This window comes from Bubalus bubalis, chromosome 6, assembly GCF_019923935.1.
Source record: "Bubalus bubalis isolate 160015118507 breed Murrah chromosome 6, NDDB_SH_1, whole genome shotgun sequence".
Classification (NCBI taxonomy): Eukaryota; Metazoa; Chordata; class Mammalia; order Artiodactyla; family Bovidae; genus Bubalus; species Bubalus bubalis.
This window is the reverse complement of record NC_059162.1, coordinates 93,102,855-93,121,183: the sequence shown is the minus strand read 5'-3', so window position 1 is coordinate 93,121,183 and position 18,329 is coordinate 93,102,855. Positions and strand designations below refer to the sequence as shown.

General features: G+C 42.0%; 1 protein-coding gene and 1 long non-coding RNA gene across 9 annotated transcripts in view; one reads left to right on the top strand and one right to left on the bottom strand.

The window, feature by feature from the left end:
• The window catches only part of LOC102409536 (enoyl-CoA hydratase domain-containing protein 2, mitochondrial), a 29,224-nt gene extending 27,702 nt beyond the window's left edge, over positions 1-1,522 (bottom strand). For 3 of the 8 annotated variants that reach the window (XM_044945013.2, XM_044945011.2, XM_025288732.3), the window contains exon 1: positions 1,261-1,516. In XM_044945013.2, coding sequence (XP_044800948.2) covers positions 1,261-1,393 — 133 coding nt within the window. In that variant the 5' untranslated portion in view covers positions 1,394-1,516. Of the gene's footprint in view, positions 1-1,260 lie in introns of all 8 variants that reach the window. The other 5 variants (XM_044945012.2, XM_044945014.2, XM_025288726.3 and 2 more) reach the window with 4 other exon arrangements.
• LOC112585670 lies at positions 220-13,142 on the top strand. The gene is made up of 3 exons (XR_006551911.1): positions 220-525; positions 12,800-12,854; positions 12,970-13,142. It is a non-coding gene; the product is annotated as an uncharacterized LOC112585670 (long non-coding RNA).
• The last annotated feature ends 5,187 nt before the right edge of the window (positions 13,143-18,329 follow it).

Genomic DNA, 18,329 nt, shown 5'->3' with positions numbered 1-18,329 from the left:
CCCCCCCCCCCCCAGCTCCTCCTTTCCAGGAGGCGGGACACCCTAAGCCAAATTGGAATTGGCTCGGCTGCCCCAGCCCACTGGAACCTCGCCAGGACGCTCAGCCTGGGAGGAAAATCAGGCATTTTAAAGCTGTAGTGGGGGGGTGGGGCTTGCTGGCACTTAGTTCTACCCTTGAACGAGTCCCTTCTCTTTCCTCACAGCCCCGGGCCACTAAATCTGGGGCTGAGGGGACCGATATTGACGCAGAATCCCTTCACAATTACGGTGGGGGCGGCAGGTAAGGTGGTCACCTACCAAAGGATTTAGGCCAGGGGAGCCTCTACTGGGATGCAGGAACTTTGGGGTCCAATCCTCAAACACACTGAGCAACCTGCCTCCCCCTTACTGGTTTTGGGGTAGGAGATAGACAGGCCCTTAGGCCAGACAGCTGGTGTTTGTCAGTGGAGTAAAACTGAAGTTTCTCACCCAGACTCGCCAAGGACAAAGCTATTGTCAGTAAATGAGCTCTGCTGGAATAAAGAGGTAAGATGATCACCCCTGAGGTCAAGAAAAATGTCCTTGTCTACACATGTGCAGGAAGGCTTTTTAGGGATGAAAAAGGGCGGGGTTGCCACCCCTTAGTAAGCGTGGACACACCCCCATAGGTCTCTGCAGTGGGATCCATCTTAGCAAAAAGTTGCCCAGGCATGTTGGGGCGGTCCTAGGGCCAGTCAGGTGTGAAGAAACAAGATAATTTGCCATATATAAACACCCAAACGCTGTCCTTTATAAGTGATTTAACTCACCTCTTTACTGGCCTCCTCCTCGTTAGAGAGGCCCCAGATACCCTTTTTCTCTGGATGTGTATTTCTGTCTAGCTTTTCTGACTTAAATATAACTGCTTCTCTGTGTGCTCTCCCATATGTTGTGCTGTGTCTGTAATAGTAAGCTTTGTACCTGTTTTTACAGTCTTTGCCTCCTTGAAACATTCTTGTTTTCAAATGCCTGCTTTCCTTCTAGCCTCTCCCTGCTGGTGGTCTAGGAGATAGGATTCCTGGTTTTCATCCAGGCTACCCAGGTTCAATTTCTGGCTAGGGAACTAAATTCTCTCTCAGGACCACTCACTGCTTTCTCTGTCTGAGATCAGTTTCAGTCTGCCTCCCTGTAGTGGGAGTACTGGCCATGGGTCCGTACCGGCCAACAGCACCAGGCGTGCCAGGCCTGCCTCTCAGCCAGCCAGAGCTCACCCCAGCCGCTTTCCGGGCTCTCGGCACTTACCCTGGTCTGGACCCGCCAGAGCGCACACCTGGATCTCCCGGCCGGCAGCCCCGGGGTTGGAGGAGCAGCCGCGGGTCTCAAGCGGCTTCCAGGGGCGCGGAAAGCGCAGGGTGCTGGTCAGGACGCGCAGCATGGGGGCCCACTTTGGGAACGGGCCACTCGGCCCTCCACCACCGCCTCTCGCTGAAAGCTCGCTGCTCTGCTCCAGGCCTTTACAAACTGCTCCTCCTACGGGCCGGGCCGAAAGCCCTGCGCGGTTCCCTGAGCCTGTAGGAAACCGGAAGACATGAGTAAGGAGAAAGCCCGGCTCTGTTGTGTATTTTAGGACAAGGCTGCCAATCTTAAGTCCCCAAATTTTAATCTGTAAAGTGCGGGTAATAAAAGTGACAAGTGCCAAAGATAAAGAAAGCCGAAAGCTAAAGTAGTAGAACAGATTTCAATCAGTAATACACTGTTGCAAAAGAGAAATGAACTTTTATGAACAGCATGAACTCTTAACATAGTTTCTAACAGCTCAAGGACACATCCCTAGGATGACTCTAGCCCCTTTTAAAGTGCCTGCCTAAGAAAACTCAAGACTGCCGAAAGGTCTTGTTCCAGCCACCATCTGAAGGTAGGGCTCCTCTCTCCCAGTCTCTGTGGGAGCCTAAGCTTGCAGAAGGGACAGCAAACCTAGAATAGTTCCATGTGGACTAACCCCGCTCTGCCTATTTTGAACGATTTCACTTCCCCGATTGTATACCGTCCTGGCTCACCCACCTCCCTACTCCTTCTTCTCCTTGTAAAATCTCTTCTCACTACTTTAGGGGAGGCTGAAGCCTAGTAGCCAAATAAGACGGTAATAAGCCAGATAAGACGGTAGGTGTTGCAAGAGGGCATCAGAGGGCAGACACACTGAAACCATACTCACAGAAAATAGTCAATCTAATCACACTAGGACCAAAGTCTAACTCAATAAAACTAAGCCATGCCTGTGGGGCAACCCAAGACGGGCGGGTCATGGTGGAGAGATCTGACAGAATGTGGTCCACTGGAGAAGGGAATGGCAAACCACTTCAGTATTTTTGCCTTGAGAACCCCATGAACAGTATGAAAAGGCAAAATAATAGGATACTGAAAGAGGAACTCCCCAGGTCAGTAGGGGCCCAATATGCTACTGGAGATCAGTGGAGAAATAACTCCAGAAAGAATGAAAGGATGGAGCCAAAGCAAAAACAATACCCAGCTGTGGATGTGACTGGTGATAGAAGCAAGGTCCGATGCTGTAAAGAGCAATATTGCATAGGAACCTGGAATGTCAGGTCCATGAATCAAGGCAAATTGGAAGTGGTCAAACAAGAGATGGCAAGAGTGAACGTCGACATTCTAGGAATCAGCAAACTAAAATGGACTGGAATGGGTGAATTTAACTCAGATGACCATTATATCTACTACTGCAGGCAGGAATCCCTCAGAAGAAATGGAGTGGCCATCATGGTCAACAAAAGAGTCCGAAATGCAGTACTTGGACGCAATCTCAAAAATGACAGAATGATCTCTGTTCGTTTCCAAGGCAAACCATTCAATATCACAGTAATCTAAGTCTATGCCCCAACCAGTAATGCTGAAGAAGCTGAAATTGAACGGTTCTATGAAGACCTACAAGACCTTTTAGAACTAACACCCAAAAAAGATGTCCTTTTCATTATAGGGAACTGGAATGCAAAAGGAGGAATTCAGGAAACACCTGGAGTAACAGGCAAATTTGGCCTTGGAGTACAGAATGAAGCAGGGCAAAGGCTAATAGAGTTCTGCCAAGAGAATGCACTGGTCATAGCAAACACCCTCTTCCAACAACACAAGAGAAGACTCTACACATGGACATCACCAGATGGTCAACACCGAAATCAGATTGATTATATGCTTTGCAGCCAAAGATGGAGAAACGCTATACAGTCAACAAAAACAAGACCAGGAGCTGACTGTGGCTCAGATCATGAACTCCTTATTGCCAAATTCAGACTGAAATTGAAGAAAGTAGGGAAAACCACTAGACCATTCAGGTATGACCTAAATCAAATCCCTTATGATTATACAGTGGAAGTGAGAAATAGATTTAAGGGCCTAGATCTGATAGAGTGCCTGATGAACTATGGACGGAGGTTTGTGACATTGTACAGGAGACGGGGATCAAGACCATCCCCGTGGAAAAGAAATGCAAAAAAGCAAAATGGCTGTCTGAGGAGGCCTTACAAATAGCTGTGAAAAGAAGAGAAGTGAAAAGCAAAGGAGAAAAGGAAAGATACAAGCATCTGAATGCAGAGTTCCAAAGAATAGCAAGAAGAGATAAGAAAGACTTCTTCAGCGATCAAAGCAAAGAAATAGAGGAAAACAACAGAATGGGAAAGACTAGAGATCTCTTCAAGAAAATCAGAGATACCAAGGGAACATTTCATGCAAAGATGGGCACAATAAAGGACAGAAATGGTATGGACCTAACAGAAGCAGAAGATATTAAGAAGAGGTGGCAAGAATACATAGAAGAACTGTACAAAAAAGATCTTCATGACCCAAATAATCACGATGGTGTGATCACTCATCTAGAGCCAGACATCCTGGAATGTGAAGTCAGGTGGGCCTTAGAAAGCATCACTATGAACAAAGCTAGTGGAGGTGATGGAATTCCAGTTGAGCTATTCCAAATCCTGAAAGATGATGCTGTGAAAGTGCTGCACTCAATATGCCAGCACATTTGGAAAACTCAGCAGTGGCCACAGGACTGGAAAAGGTCAGTTTTCATTCCAATCCCAAAGAAAGGCAATGCCAAAGAATGCTCAAACTACTGCACAATTGCACTCATCTCACATGCTAGTAAAGTAATGCTCAAAATTCTCCAAGCCAGGCTTCAGCAATATGTGAACCGTGAACTTCCTGATGTTCAAGCTGGTTTTAGAAAATGCAGAGGAACCAGAGATCAAATTGCCAACATCTGCTGGATCATGGAAAAAGCAAGAGAGTTCCAGAAAAACATCTATTTCTGCTTTATTGACTATGCCAAAGCCTTTGACTGTGTGGATCACAATAAACTGTGGAAAATTCTGAAAGAGATGGGAATCCCAGACCACCTGACCTGCCTCTTGAGAAATCTGTATGTAGGTCAGGAAGCAACAGTTAGAACTGGACATGGAACTACAGACTGGTTCCAAATAGGAAAAGGAGTCCGTCAAGGCTGTATATTGTCACCCTGCTTATGTAACTTATATACAGAGTACATCATGAGAAACGTTGGACTGGAAGAAACACAAGCTGGAATCAAGATTGCCGGGAGAAATATCAATACCCTCAGATATGCAGATGACACCACCCTTATGGCAGAAAGTGAAAAGGAACTCAAAAGCCTCTTGATGAAAGTGAAAGTGGAGAGTGAAAAAGTTGGCTTAAAGCGCAACATTCAGAAAACAAAGATCATGGTATCTGGTCCCATCACTTCATGGGAAATAGATGGGGAAACAGTGGAAACAGTGTCAGATTTTATTTTCTGGGGCTCCAAAATCACTGCAGATGGTGACTGCAGCCATGAAATTAAAGACGCTTACTCCTTGGAAGGAAAGTTATGACCAACCTAGATAGTATATAGAAAAGCAGAGACATTGCTTTGCCAACAAAGGTCCGTCTAGTCAAGGCTATGGTTTTTCCAGTGGTCATGTATGGATGTGAGAGTTGGACTGTGAAGAAGGCCGAGTGCCGAAGAATTGATGCTTTTGAACTGTGGTGTTGGAGAAGACTCTTGAGAGTCCCTTGGACTGCAAGGAGATCCAACCAGTCCATTGTGAAGGAGATCAGCCCTGGGATTTCTTTGGAAGGAATGATGCTAAAGCTGAAACTCCAGTACTTTGGCCATGTACTCATGCGAAGAGTTGACTCATTGGAAAAGACTCTGATGCTGGGAGGGATTGGGGGCAAGAGGAGAAGGGGATGACAGAGGATGAGATGGCTGGATGGCATCACTGACTCCATGGATGTGAGTCTGAGTGAACTCCGGGAGTTGGTGATGGACAGGGAGGCCTGGCGTGCTGCGAAACATGGGATCCCAAAGAGTTGGACATGACTGAGCAACTGAGCTGAACTGAAGTCTAGTAGAGAAGAGGGCTCAGAGGACCCTGGCTAGAGTCTGGTGATAGAATCTTTTTTTTTTCAATTGGATGCTAATTACTTTACAATATTGTGTTGTTTTTTGCCATACCACTCACATGAATTAGCCATGGCTGTACATGTGTTCCCCATCCTGAACTCCCCTCCCTCCTCCTTCCCCATCCCATCCCTCAGGGTCATCCCAGTGCACCAGCCCTGAGCACCCTGTCTCATGCATCGGACCTGGACTGGTGAGCTATTTCCATATGATAATATACATGTTTCAATGCTATTCTCTCAAATCATCCCACCTTCTCCCACAAAGTCCAAAAGTCTGTGCTTTACATCTGTGTCTCTTTCACTGTCTCGCCTATAGGCTCATATATGTGTGTTAATATACTGTATTGATGTTTTTCTTTCTGACTTACTTCTCTCTGTATAATAGGCTCCAGTTTCATCCACCTCATTAGAACTGATTCAAATGCATTCTTTTTAATGGCTGAGTAATACTCCATTGTGTATATGTACCACAGCTTTCTTATCCATTTGTCTGCCAGTGGACATTTAGGTTGCTTCCATGTCCTGGCTATTGTAAACAGTGCTGCGATGAACAATGGGGTACACGTGTCTCTTTCAGTTCTGGTTTCCTCAGTTTGTATGCCCAGCAGTGGAATTGCTGGGTTGTATGGCAGTTCTAGTTCCAGTTTTTTAAGGAATCCCTCACTGTTCTCCATAATGGCTGTCCTAGTGTGCATTCCCACCAACAGTGTAAGAGGGTTCCTTTTTCTCTGCACACTCTCCAGCCTTTATTGTTTGTGGACTTTTTGATAGCAGCCATCTGACCAGCGTGAGATGGTACCTCATTGTGGTTTTGATCTGCATTTCTCTGATAATGAGTGATCTTGAGCATCTTTTCATGTGTTTGTTAGCAGTTAAACTGTATTATTCATTGATTTGTTATTTCTTTATAGGTTGCATAACCATAACCACTCCCTCATTCTAGAATATTTTCATCACTCTAATAGGAAACACTATCCAGTTGGCAGACATTTTCCATTTCCCCCTTCATCTGGGCCCTAGCATCCACTCCTCTATTTTCTGTCTTTAGAGAATTACCTAGTCTGCGACATATTCATTCACATGAACAGAATAATGCAATATGCAGCCTTTTGTGCCTGGCTTCTTTTAATTAACATGATCATTTCAGAGTTATGGCATGTTATAGCATGTATCAGAACTCCATTCCTTTGATGGCTGAATAATATTGCATTGCATGTTTTATTTATTCCATCACCAGTTGATGAACATTTGAGTCATTTCAACACTTTTTTCTTGTTTTAATTTATTCCTCATTAAACTTTCTTTATTTTTAATTAAATAATTTTAAATATTACAATTTAATGGCTTTTTTGGGCCCATTTTTTGATTGGGTCATTTATTTTTCTGGAATTGAGCTACAGGAGTTGCTTGTATATTTTTGAGATTAATTCTTTGTCAATTGCTTCATTTGCTATTATTTTCTCCCATTCTGAGGGCTGTCTTTTCACCTTGTTTATAGTTTCCTTTGTTGTGCAAAAGCTTTTAAGTTTAATTAGGTCCCATTTGTTTATTTTTGCTTTTATTTCCATTACTCTGGGAGGTGGGTCATAGAGGATCCTGCTATGATTTACATCAGAGAGTGTTTTGCCTATGTTTTCCTATAGGAGTTTTATAGTTTCTGGTCTTACATTTAGATCTTTAATCCATTTTGAGTTTATTTTTGTGTATGGTGTTAGAAAGTGGTCTAGTTTCATTCTTTTACAAATGGTTGACCAGTTTTCCCAGCATGACTTGTTAAAGAGATTGTCTTTTCTCCATTGCATATTCTTGCCTCCTTTATCAAAGATAAGGTGTCCAAAGGTGCATGGATTTATCTCTGGGCTTTCTATTTTGTTCCATTGATCTATATTTCTGTTCTTGTGCCAGTACCATACTGTCTTGATGACTGTAGCTTTGTAATATAGCCTGAAGTCAGGCAGGTTAATTCCTCCAGTTCCATTCTTCTTTCTCAAGATTGCTTTGGCTATTTGAGGTTTTTTGTATTTCCATACAAATTGTGAAATTATTTGTTCTAGTTCTCTGAAAAATACCATTGGTAGCTTGATAGGGATTACATTGAATCTATAGAGTGCTTTGGGTAGTATACTCATTTTCACTATATTGATTTTTCCAATCCATGAACATCGTATATTTCTCCATCTATTTGTGTCCTCTTTGATTTCTTTCATCAGTGTTTTATAGTTTTATATATATAGGTCTTTTGTTTCTTTAGGTAGATTTATTCCTAAGTATTTTATTCTTTTCGTTGCAATGGTGAATGGAATTGTTTCCTTAATTTCTCTTTCTGTTTTCTCATTGTTAATGTATAGGGATGCAAGGGATTTCTGTGTGTTAATTTTATATCCTACAACTTTACTATATTCACTGATTAGCTCTAGTAATTTTCTGGTGGAGTCTTTAGGGTTTTCTATGTAGAGGATCATGTCATCTGCAAACAGTGCGAGTTTTTCTTCTTCTTTTCCAGTCTGGATTCCTTTTATTTCTTTTTCTTCTCTGATTGCTATGGCTAAAATTTCCAAAACTATGTTGAATAGTATTAGGGAGTGTGCATCCTTGTCTTGTTCCTGACTTTAGGGGAAATGCTTTCAATTTTCACCATCAAGGATAATGTTTGCTGTGGGTTTGTTATATATGGCTTTTATTATGTTGAGGTATGTTCCTTCTATGCCTGCTTTCTGGAGGGTTTTTATCATAAATGGATGTTAGGGCAGTAATCCCATTCCTTTAAAAAAAATTTATTTATTTGGCTTGTCAGGTCTTAGTGCAGCATTCGGGATCTTTAGTTGTGGCATGTTGGATCTAGCTACCCAACCAGGGATCAACCCAGGGCCCCCTGCATTGGAAGCTCAGATTCTAAGCCACTAGACCACCAGGGAATACCTTAAAAAAAATTTTTTTTTAATTTATATACTAGTCCCCTCTTGAGGGCTCCATCTGCATGATCACCAAAAACCCAAGTTCTTAAGGAATGTATAATATGGAGAAGGAAAGGGTAAATCATTTAAATATGATGTGTTAGGATATTTGGTTAAGTGTAGTAGATTGGAAATATGAATTTATCTCTATTGGTGTTTTCCAAATCTCACAAAAATGACAGTAAAGACATTAAAGCATTAACCCATCAGGGTGAAGTGACTAGGAGAGGAAACAGAATCATGTCAGAAAAACACTGGATGATTAAAAGCTGGTGGAAGTGTGGTTATTGACTCAAAACAGAGAAATGCAGAGCCCAAGTTCCTGAAGAAGGGTTATACTGGCTGAGTCTTCCTGCAGTACTCGAGAAGGCTTAGGACCTACATGTACTAGATGTCAAATAAGGTGGGGATGAGAGGAGGGAAGAAAAACACTTCCGTGGTATAATGGGATTCCAAGATCCTTTTTACCACTAGGTGACTATCAGTTCCTTGTCAAAGTATAGGAGGCTTGTTCCCTGGAGAAATTGAACTGATGCTTCTCTAGAATCATCTGACCTTTAGGTTTAGTGGAAGACAGGAAGGAGGCCCAAGTTGAAAAAAAGGATTTAAATGGAATTCTTTATATTATTTAATTATAGTAATTGGCAACCCTGTTCCTAGAGTACTGGTGATCAGATACATACCAACTTCCTGGCAGAGGCTTGGAAAATTATGTGAAATGGCTCCAGAGAAAAGCCAGAACACCACCCTATTCAAAGGGCAAGATTTTAATGGACTTGAGTATAGCAAGAGTATGAAAAGTTCATTGATATTCTTTTAAATTCAACATTGCTTTTAGCTTGTCAGAAACTCCCACTTGTCATGTTTTAGTCTAGTATTAAAAAAGAATATCCACAATTATCTTAAGAGGCTATTAAAGTGTTTCTTCCTTTTCTAACCACAAATCTATGTGAGTTCAGATTTGCTTCATAGAATTCAACCTAAAAAATAATGCCAAAATTGAATGAAGAATCAGCTGTGTCAGATGTAAGAATTCACCTGCCTCTTATGAAAGCAGATATTAAAGAGAATTGCAGATTTGCAAAACAATTGCACCTGATCAGTTTTTTTTGAGAGATATAGGGAGATATAGGGTGAGTCTGCAAGATTCTGGATCCAGCTGTCAATTTGTGGGACAGAGAACAGAGGAACAAGTTGAACTGCATGAATATGCAATCTGCAAAGTCCAGACTGTGGGAAACCACAGTCCCAACAGTCTGGGTCTTTAACAGATGTGTTGAGAGGGTAAAAAATGTAGTGGAGAGGAACCTTAAATTAAAAAATAATTTTAAAAGCCCAGAATTTTTTTTAAAGGCAAGGCCGAAAATATAGTGTCCATAGACACTTTGGTGATAAAACTATGAGTCACTACAAGGAAGTAATTATTATAAGAATCAGGATAATAATTACCCTTACTCTGAGGTGGGGTTTAGATAAGGGACAGTGTGTTTAGAGGAGTTTGTGGAGTAGCAGGGAAAGTTCAGTTTTTTAGTTTGCATGGTTGTTACCAAAAATAAAGGTAGAACCTAGGTAAAATGTTAGGGCAGATTTTAATCAATAGTTCAGTACAGTTGCTCAGTTGTGTCTGACTCTTTGTGACCCCATGGACTGCAGCACACCAGGCTTCACTCTCCATCACCATTCCCAGAGCTTACTAAAAGTCTTGTCCATTGAGTCAGTGATGCCATCCAACTATCTCATTCTCTGTCATCCCCTTCTCTTCCCACCTTCATTCTTTCCCAGCATCAGAGTCTTTTCTAGTGAGTCAGTTCTTCACATCAGGTGGCCAAAGTATTGGAGTTTAAGCTTCAACATCAGTCCTTCCAGTGAATATTCAGGACTGATATCCTTTAGGATTGACTGGTGGATGTCCTTGCAGTCCAAGGGACTTTCAAGAGTCTTCTCCAACACTACAGTTCAAAAGCATCAATTTTTTGGCTCTCAGCTTTCTTTATAGTCCAACTCTCACATCCATACATGACTACTGGAAAAACCATAGCTTTGATTATAAGGATCTTTGTCGGCAAAGTAATGTCTCTGCTGTATAGGTTGATCGGAGCTTTTCTTCCAAGAAGCAAGTATCTTTTAATTTTATGGCTGTGGTCATCATCTGGAGTGATTTTGGAGCCCCCCAAAATAAAGTCTCTCACTGTTTCCATTGTTTCTCCATCTATTTGCCATGAAGTAATGGGGCTAGATGCCATGATCTTCGTTTTCTGAATGTTGAGCTTTAAGCCAACTTTTTCACTCTCCTCTTTCACTTTCATCAAGAGGCTTTTTAGTTCTTCTTTGCTTTCTGTCGTAAGGGTGGTGTCATCTGCATATCTGAGGTTATTGATATTTCTCCCAGTCATGGCTGTTAATCAATAGTAGGCTGTTGCAAAAGTCCAGTGTGAAGTAACTTTGTACACACGTGACTCGGTGTATTAAGGGGGTTACAAGGGAATAGGGAGGATGGTGAGTAGGGACTCAGTACAGTAGTCCCTTGGTGTCCCTGAGGTATTGGTTCCAGAATTTCTTTTGGATATCGAAGTCCATGGATGCTCAATCCCCTTAGTTATCACACTGTATCTGGGGGGTGCAGAACCCACAGATGCCAAGCAGCAGCCATAAGGTCAGGAAAGTGAAAATTTACATAAACTGGAAAGAGAGGAGTTTAGGGAAAACCATCTGGATTTGCTCAGTGGCTCTTTTCCAAGTTTAGGTCCTGCCCTCCCACAGAGACTAGGAAATCAGCCTTGTATTCAGGTGTTGGCTGGAGGAAGCAGTGAATTCTTTTGATAGCCTGGAGTTTTCTAAGTCAGGCACTATAAGTGGAGCCTCACTCTCCTAGAGACGTGGCCTTGAGCAAGTTAGAACTCAAAAAATTATCTTAATGTCTCAGTCTCTTAGGTCAAGATTTAGACCTAGTAGAGAAGAGGAATCAGAGAAGCTCGAATAGAATTTGGTGAAGGAGAGAATCTTTGTTAATGGTTACAAGAGTGTTTGCCTTAAACTTTCAAAATGGGGCAGTTAACTCCAGGAAAAACAAAGCAAAACAAAATTGTTCAATGAAGCACATGTAATTATAATATACAACCTGGCCCTGTGATAGGCAACATTATCTTAATAAGGTAAGCACTACATACTGATTTAATTTAAAACTTGTGTTTCCACTGTATAAGGATGCTGCTGCTGCTGCTGCTAAGTTGCTTCAGTCGTGTCTAACTCTGTGCGACCCCATAGACAGCAGCCCACCAGGCTCCCCCGTCCTTGGGATTCTCCAGGCAAGAACACAGGAGTGGGTTGCCATTTCCTTCTTCAATGTGTGAAAATGAAAATTGGAAGTGAAGTCGTTCAGTTGTGTCCGACTCTTTGCGACCCCATGGACTGCAGCCTACCAGGCTCCTCCATCCATGGGATTTTCCAGGCAAGAGGACTGGAGTGGGGTGCCAGCGCCTTCTCCCATATAAGGAGGATGGGAACTGTAAATATATAAGTGAGGTGGTCTAAGAGACCTAATTCTCATCATCCCATATTGGAGACTATGATATAATTTCTTAAATTGATAAGTCAAGAAATAATAGTACAGAATATTTAGAAATGTGACATTTTAAAAGAACTATCTATAAGAATTGAAAATGGATATTTTGGGAGCAAGTAAGACTAGTGCTCAGTCAGTTCACTTCAGTCACTCTCACATCCGAATCTTTGCAACCAGTGAGTGGAAGGTAACAGGTTGCTGTTTTTATTATAGGCTTTAGGGTAGGTTTTTATTTTATTTTTTGCATTTCTTTGCTCTGGAATTTCCTTTTCTTTCAATTACCTAGCTCCTGCTGCTGCTGCTGCTGCTAAGTCGCTTCAGTCGTGTCCAACTCTGCGCGACCCCAGAGACGGCAGCCCACCAGGCTCGCCCGTCCCTGGGATTCTCCAGGCAAGAACACTGGAGTGGGTTGCCATTTCCTCCTCCAATGCATGAAAGTGAAAAGTGAAAGTGAAGTCGCTCAGTCGTGTCCGACTCTTAGCGACCCCATGGACTGCAGCCTACCAGGCTCCTCCGTCCATGGGATTTTCCAGGCAAGAGTACTGGAGTGGGTTGCCAACCTAGCTCCTACTCATCCTTAAATACCCTATTTAAATATCAGTTTCTCTGGGAAGCCATTCTAGTCCCCTGAGGCTGGGTAGTTGTCTCTCCCAGATCATTCTGTACTTAGTACACTGTCTTCCATTACATAAGTTCCCTGCAGGTACAAGCTGTATATTATTTATTATCAGAGTCCAGCAACACTGATAGATACTCATTTTGTTTAAATGACTAGATGAATGTATTTCTGTGGTTCTCTCTTGTGAGAGACTATTACCATAGTGTTTCCTTTTGTTATCTTCTCTATTTCTAGTTCACAAAGCCTGGAGTCGAGAACAGAGACTACCCTGACTTGGCAAAGGAAGCAGGTAAAAGAGAACATTTAGATCTTTGAACATTGTAGTTTATTGTGTGGTCTGTCTTGATTGTGGAGCAGCCTTGCAACCTTCAGAGGACTCTTGATCAAAGATGTTTTATTTTCAGGGCCAAGGAGTCTAAGCTTAAGTATCAGTTGTTTAAGGGAAATTCTGGTTTCGAGAGATCAAATTGCCAACACTCAATGGATCACAGAGAAAAAAGGGAATTCCAGAAAAACATCTACTTCTGCATCACTGACTACATGAAAGCCTTTGACTGTGTGAATCACAACAAACTGTGGAAAATTCTTCAAGAAATGGGAATACCACACCACCTTACCTGTCTCCTGAGAAACCTGTATGTGGGTCAAGAAGCAACAGTTAGCACCTTACATGGAACAACAGACTGGTTCAAAATTGGGAAAGGAGCATGACAAGGCTATTTATTATCATCCTGTTTATTAAACCTATATGCAGAGTACATAATTCAAAATGCTGGACTGGATGAATCACAAGCTGAAATCAACATTGCCAGAAGAAATGCCAACAACCTCAGATATGCAGATGATACCACTCTCTCTAATGGCAGAAAATGAGGAACTAAAGAGCCTCTTGATGAGGGTGAAAGAGGAGAATGAAAAAACTGGCTTAAAACTCAACATTCAAAATACAAAGATCATGGAATCCGGTCCCATCACTTCATGGTAAATAGAAGGGGAAAAGGTAGAAGCAGTGACAGATTTTATTTTCTTGGGCTCCAGAATCACTGGGGATGGTGACTACAGTCATGAAATTAAAAGACGCATGCTCCTTGGAAGGAAAGCTATGACAAACGTAGACAACATATTAAAAAGCAGAGACATTGCTTTGCCGACAAAGGTCTGAATAGACAAAGCTGTGGTTTTTCCAGTAATCATGTACAGATGTGAGAATGGGACCATAAAGAAGGCTCAGCGCTGAAGAATTGATGTTTTCAAATTGTGGTGCTGGAGAAGACTCTTGAGAGTCCCTTGGACAGCAAGGAGATCAAACCAGTCAAACCTAAAGGAAATCAGTGCTGAATATTCATTGGAAGGACTGATGCTGAAGTTGAAGCTCCAAGACTTTGGCCACCTTATGTGAAGGGCTGACTCATTGGAAAAGACCCTGATGCTGGGAAAGATTGAAGGCAAATGGAGAAGAGGATAAGATGTGGCAGAGGATAAGATGGTTAGATAGCATCACTGTCTCAATGGACATGAATTTGAGCAAACTCTGGGAGATAGTGAAGGACAGGGAAGCCTGGTGCAGTGTAGTCGCAAAGAGTTGGACACAACTTAGCAACTGAACAACAAAGGCTTCCCACACATGGAGACCTTGGAAAATTCGTGGTCCCACAAAGTTTGTTTAGGTACAGTCCTTTTCCTATGATGGCAACCCACTCCAGTATTCTTGCCTGGAAAATCCCATGGACTGAGGAGCCTGGTAGGCTACAGTCCATGGGGTCGCAAAGAGTCAGACACGACTGAGCAACTTCACTTTCACTTTTCACTTTCTTTTTCCTGTGAAGCCTTTCCCTTCCTTCTTTCCCTGTCAGATTGTTGCCAGGCAACCCAGAAAAGATTGTTCTCATTTTTCATTAGACACTCCTTGTCGCTCCAAGTACCTCATGCACTCAGTGTTCATAAATTAGATTTCATTTCAGCTCTATTATACAAGTCTGTGGTTAGATATTACTATACAGGGAATCAGAGCATCTCTGTCCTCCGAAAGAAAGTTTTGTGAGATTTGATTAGCTGATGTTGATTCTCTGGGTGGACAGTATTCATTCAGTGTTTATCGTTTGGTTGTTGAATCTCCTCTTGACTGTTGTCTCCAAACAGCTTCTACTTTTCTTTGAAATAGGAAATGCTTTAATCAATTTTTCTGTGTATTTTTTGTTCTATTTCTTTTAGTTAGTTAAAAGTAGTTACTATAAAAATATATGGATAGAATATTTTGATTATAAGATGGTAATGTTGAGATGAAGTTATTAAGTTTGAATTTACCTCTGGAATTGTCTAATAACAAGAAATTCAGCTTGATTGCTTCTGTTTACTGATTACAATTTTCTTCTTTTGCAGACATTATTAGGAAAATAAACTCAATTTAAAAAAGGATTTTTTATGTTGAATGCACTTTTAGAACTTAGCTTTGTTTTTATAAAACCCCTTGGTGCCAACTGTGAGAAGTGAGAGGGAGGTGAGAAGTGCAAAAGGGTGACTCTGTTCACGTATCTGATGTAGTTCCAGGTGAGTATGTTCACCTTCAGCCTACATCAGTCATGTGTAGTTCAACATGTATCTAAGCGTGACTTGGCGGGGAAGCCCCTGAGATCCTACAAATGATTTTGTTCTCAGCCCTCTGGGCTTACTTGTCAGCTGTGGTGCTGAGGCAAGAGAATTGGTTTAACGGAAGTCTTACCCTCTAATTCTCCAAACTGGTTTAGGAGGAGGTTCTGCTACCTTCCCCGCCCTCAGTGTTCCCTAAATGCACAGTGTGGAGGGAAGCACAACCAGCAGGATTGTGTCCTGTCACACTATTTAGAGACTTCTTACTCTTTGCACAGTCCTGCCCATCTTCTTTCCCTCAGAGAAAGGTTAGGAATCCCTCTGCAGCTAAATGCAAAGTGGTAAAGCCACACCATGTAACTCTCTGAAACTGTTTCCGATATTGAAAGTTACTTCTGTGCTTCCTTTGTTTTCTAATCCCTTTAACATTTTTACTTAATAATGATTTAAATCTGAAAATATATGAAGACAACCTGGTGTTAGGAGAAAATGTTCAACAAATATTAAGGAGTGCATCCGGGTCACTTGGGAAGATTCAGTCAAAGTCTGGTGTACAGATCTCAGAGCCTTTACCCTCTAGTAGGGAAAATAAGGCAAGTTCACATACATGGTGAGTAGACCATGGGAGGTGCAAGATGCTTTGGCCGCTTAGAGGAGTATCAGAGCCCAGGCTAAACTTTATACCTTTTCACTTAACTCATTCTCTCCTACTGGTTATAAGAGCAATGTTTGTTTTATTGGAACACATGCAAGCGTGCTAAGTCACTTCAGTCGTGTCTGACTCTTTGCGACCCCATGACCTGTAGCCCACCAGGCTCCTATGTCCATGGGATTCTCCAGGCAAAAATACTCGAGTGGGGTGCCATGCCCTTCTCCAGGGGATCTTCCTGACCTTGGGATCGAACCTGTGTCTCCTGTAGCTCCTGTATTGCAGGCAGATTTTTTACCGCTGAGCCACTGAACACAGACGTATATAATAATGAAAGGAAAATTTGTGACCCAAGCCTAGCTACTGTTAACATCTTGGTGTGTTCTATTTTAATATTTTTTTTCCCTATGGCTATCTGGGATAATATTCTAAATGTAGTATCATGATTTCTAATGCATTATTATGAGCGTTTCTCCTGTCACTTAAAACTGAAAAAAAATAAATTTGCATGTTTTTTGTATATTTATGCCATAATTATATATTTTTAAAGATATATATTTATTTTTAATTGAAGGATAATTGCTTTACAATGTTCTGTTGGTTTCTGTCATACATCAGCCCGCATCAGCCATAGGTATACACATGTCCCCTCCCTCTTGAACCTCCCTCCTACCTTCTACCCCTTCCCACCTGGCTAGGTTGTCGCAGAAGAACAGGCTGGACTCCCTGCGCTGTATGCTACTGCTACTGCTAAGTCACTTCAGTCGTGTCTGACTCTGTGCGACCCCCATAGACGGCAGCCCACCAGGCTCCCCCGTCCCTGGGATTCTCCAGGCAAGAACGCTGGAGTGGGTTGCCATTTCCTTCTCCAATGCGTGAAAGTGAAGTCGTTCAGTCGTGTCCGACTCCCAGCAACCTCATGGACTGTAGCCTATCAGGCTCCTCTGCCCACGGGATTTTCCAGGCAAGAGTACTGGAGCAGTTTCCAATTAGCTATCTGTTTTATACACAGTTACATACATATTTCAACACTACTCTCTCAATTTGTCTGACCCTCTCCTTCCCCTGCTGTGTCCATGAAGCTGCACTCTATGTTTGAGTCTCTATCCTGTCCTACAAATAGGTTCATTATTTTTCTAGTTTCCATATATACTACACATTGATATACGATATTTGTTTTTCTCTTTTTGACTTACTTCATTCTGTATAACAGTATGCTATGATTTTTGTTGTATATTCGCTTTACAACTTTTTTGATATTTTAGAAGAACTATAGTGAATATCTTCAGTTCAGTTCAGTTCAGTTGCTCAGTTGTGTCCGACTCTTTGCGACCCCATGAACTGCAGCACGCCAGGCCTCGCTGTCCATCACCAACTCCCAGAGTCTACCCAAACTCATGTCCATTGAATTGATGATGCCATCCAACCATCTCATCCTCTGTCGTCCCCTTCTCCTCCTGCCCTCTATCTTTCCCAGCATCAGGGTCTTTTCAAATGAGTCAGCTCTTCACATCAGGTGGCCAAAGTATTGGAGTTTCAGCTTCAACATCAGTCCTTCCAATGAACACTCAGGACTGATCTCCTTTAGGATAGACTGGATGGATCTCTTTGCAGTCCAAGACTTTATTGGGAAGGGGTGCCCAGGTAGAAAGCAGTAGGGTAAAGGAACCCAGGAGAACTGCTCTGCCATATGGTTTGCAGTCTCGAGTTTTATGGTGATGGGATTAGTTTCCGGGTGGTCTTTGGCCTATCCTTCTGACTCAGAGTCTTTCCTGGTGGTGCACACATTGGTCAGCCAAGATGGAGGCCAGTGAAAAGGATTCTGGGAGGTGGTCAGACACATGGTATATCCTTTTGACTTTTCCCAAACTCTTCTGGTTAGCGGTGGCTTATTAGTTCTGTGTTCTTTACCAGGACCTCCTGTCATAAAATAACTCATACTTCGGTCACTGTGGTGCCTGCCGGCGGGGACGGTTTCAGTCCATGTGCTTCCCCTAACGGTCATTGTTTCAATGGAGTATATTTGTAGTATATTTATAGTAATTGTTTTAACATTAAAAAGATTCTGTCATCTGTATCATTTCTATTGATTAATTAATCCACTCTTTACAAGTTGTACTCTTCTGTTTCATTGCATGCGTCATAACTTGTGATTGAATGTTAAATATTATGAATTTTACTTTGTTGGGTGTAAATGGAATTTTTATATTCCATTAACTATTTAGGAGTTTGTTCTGGGATAGTTGTTTTTTAGAAGTGGTTTGATCCCTTTGAGATCTGCTTTTATGTTTTGTTAGGCAGAATCCAGAACAGTCCTTATTATTCCAAGGCTGAACTGATGCTGCTATTCAAGCAGTAACCTCAGGATTCCACTGATGCTCTTTGTGTTAGGAGATCTTTCCATTGTGGTTTTGAGAATAAAACTATTCCTGGCCTTATGGGAACTATTTTCAGAGAGCTCTCCCTCTCTTCTCTCCATTACTCTTCTCTGTGAGTTCTTTCCGAGATCCCTGTACTAAGCTTTATGTT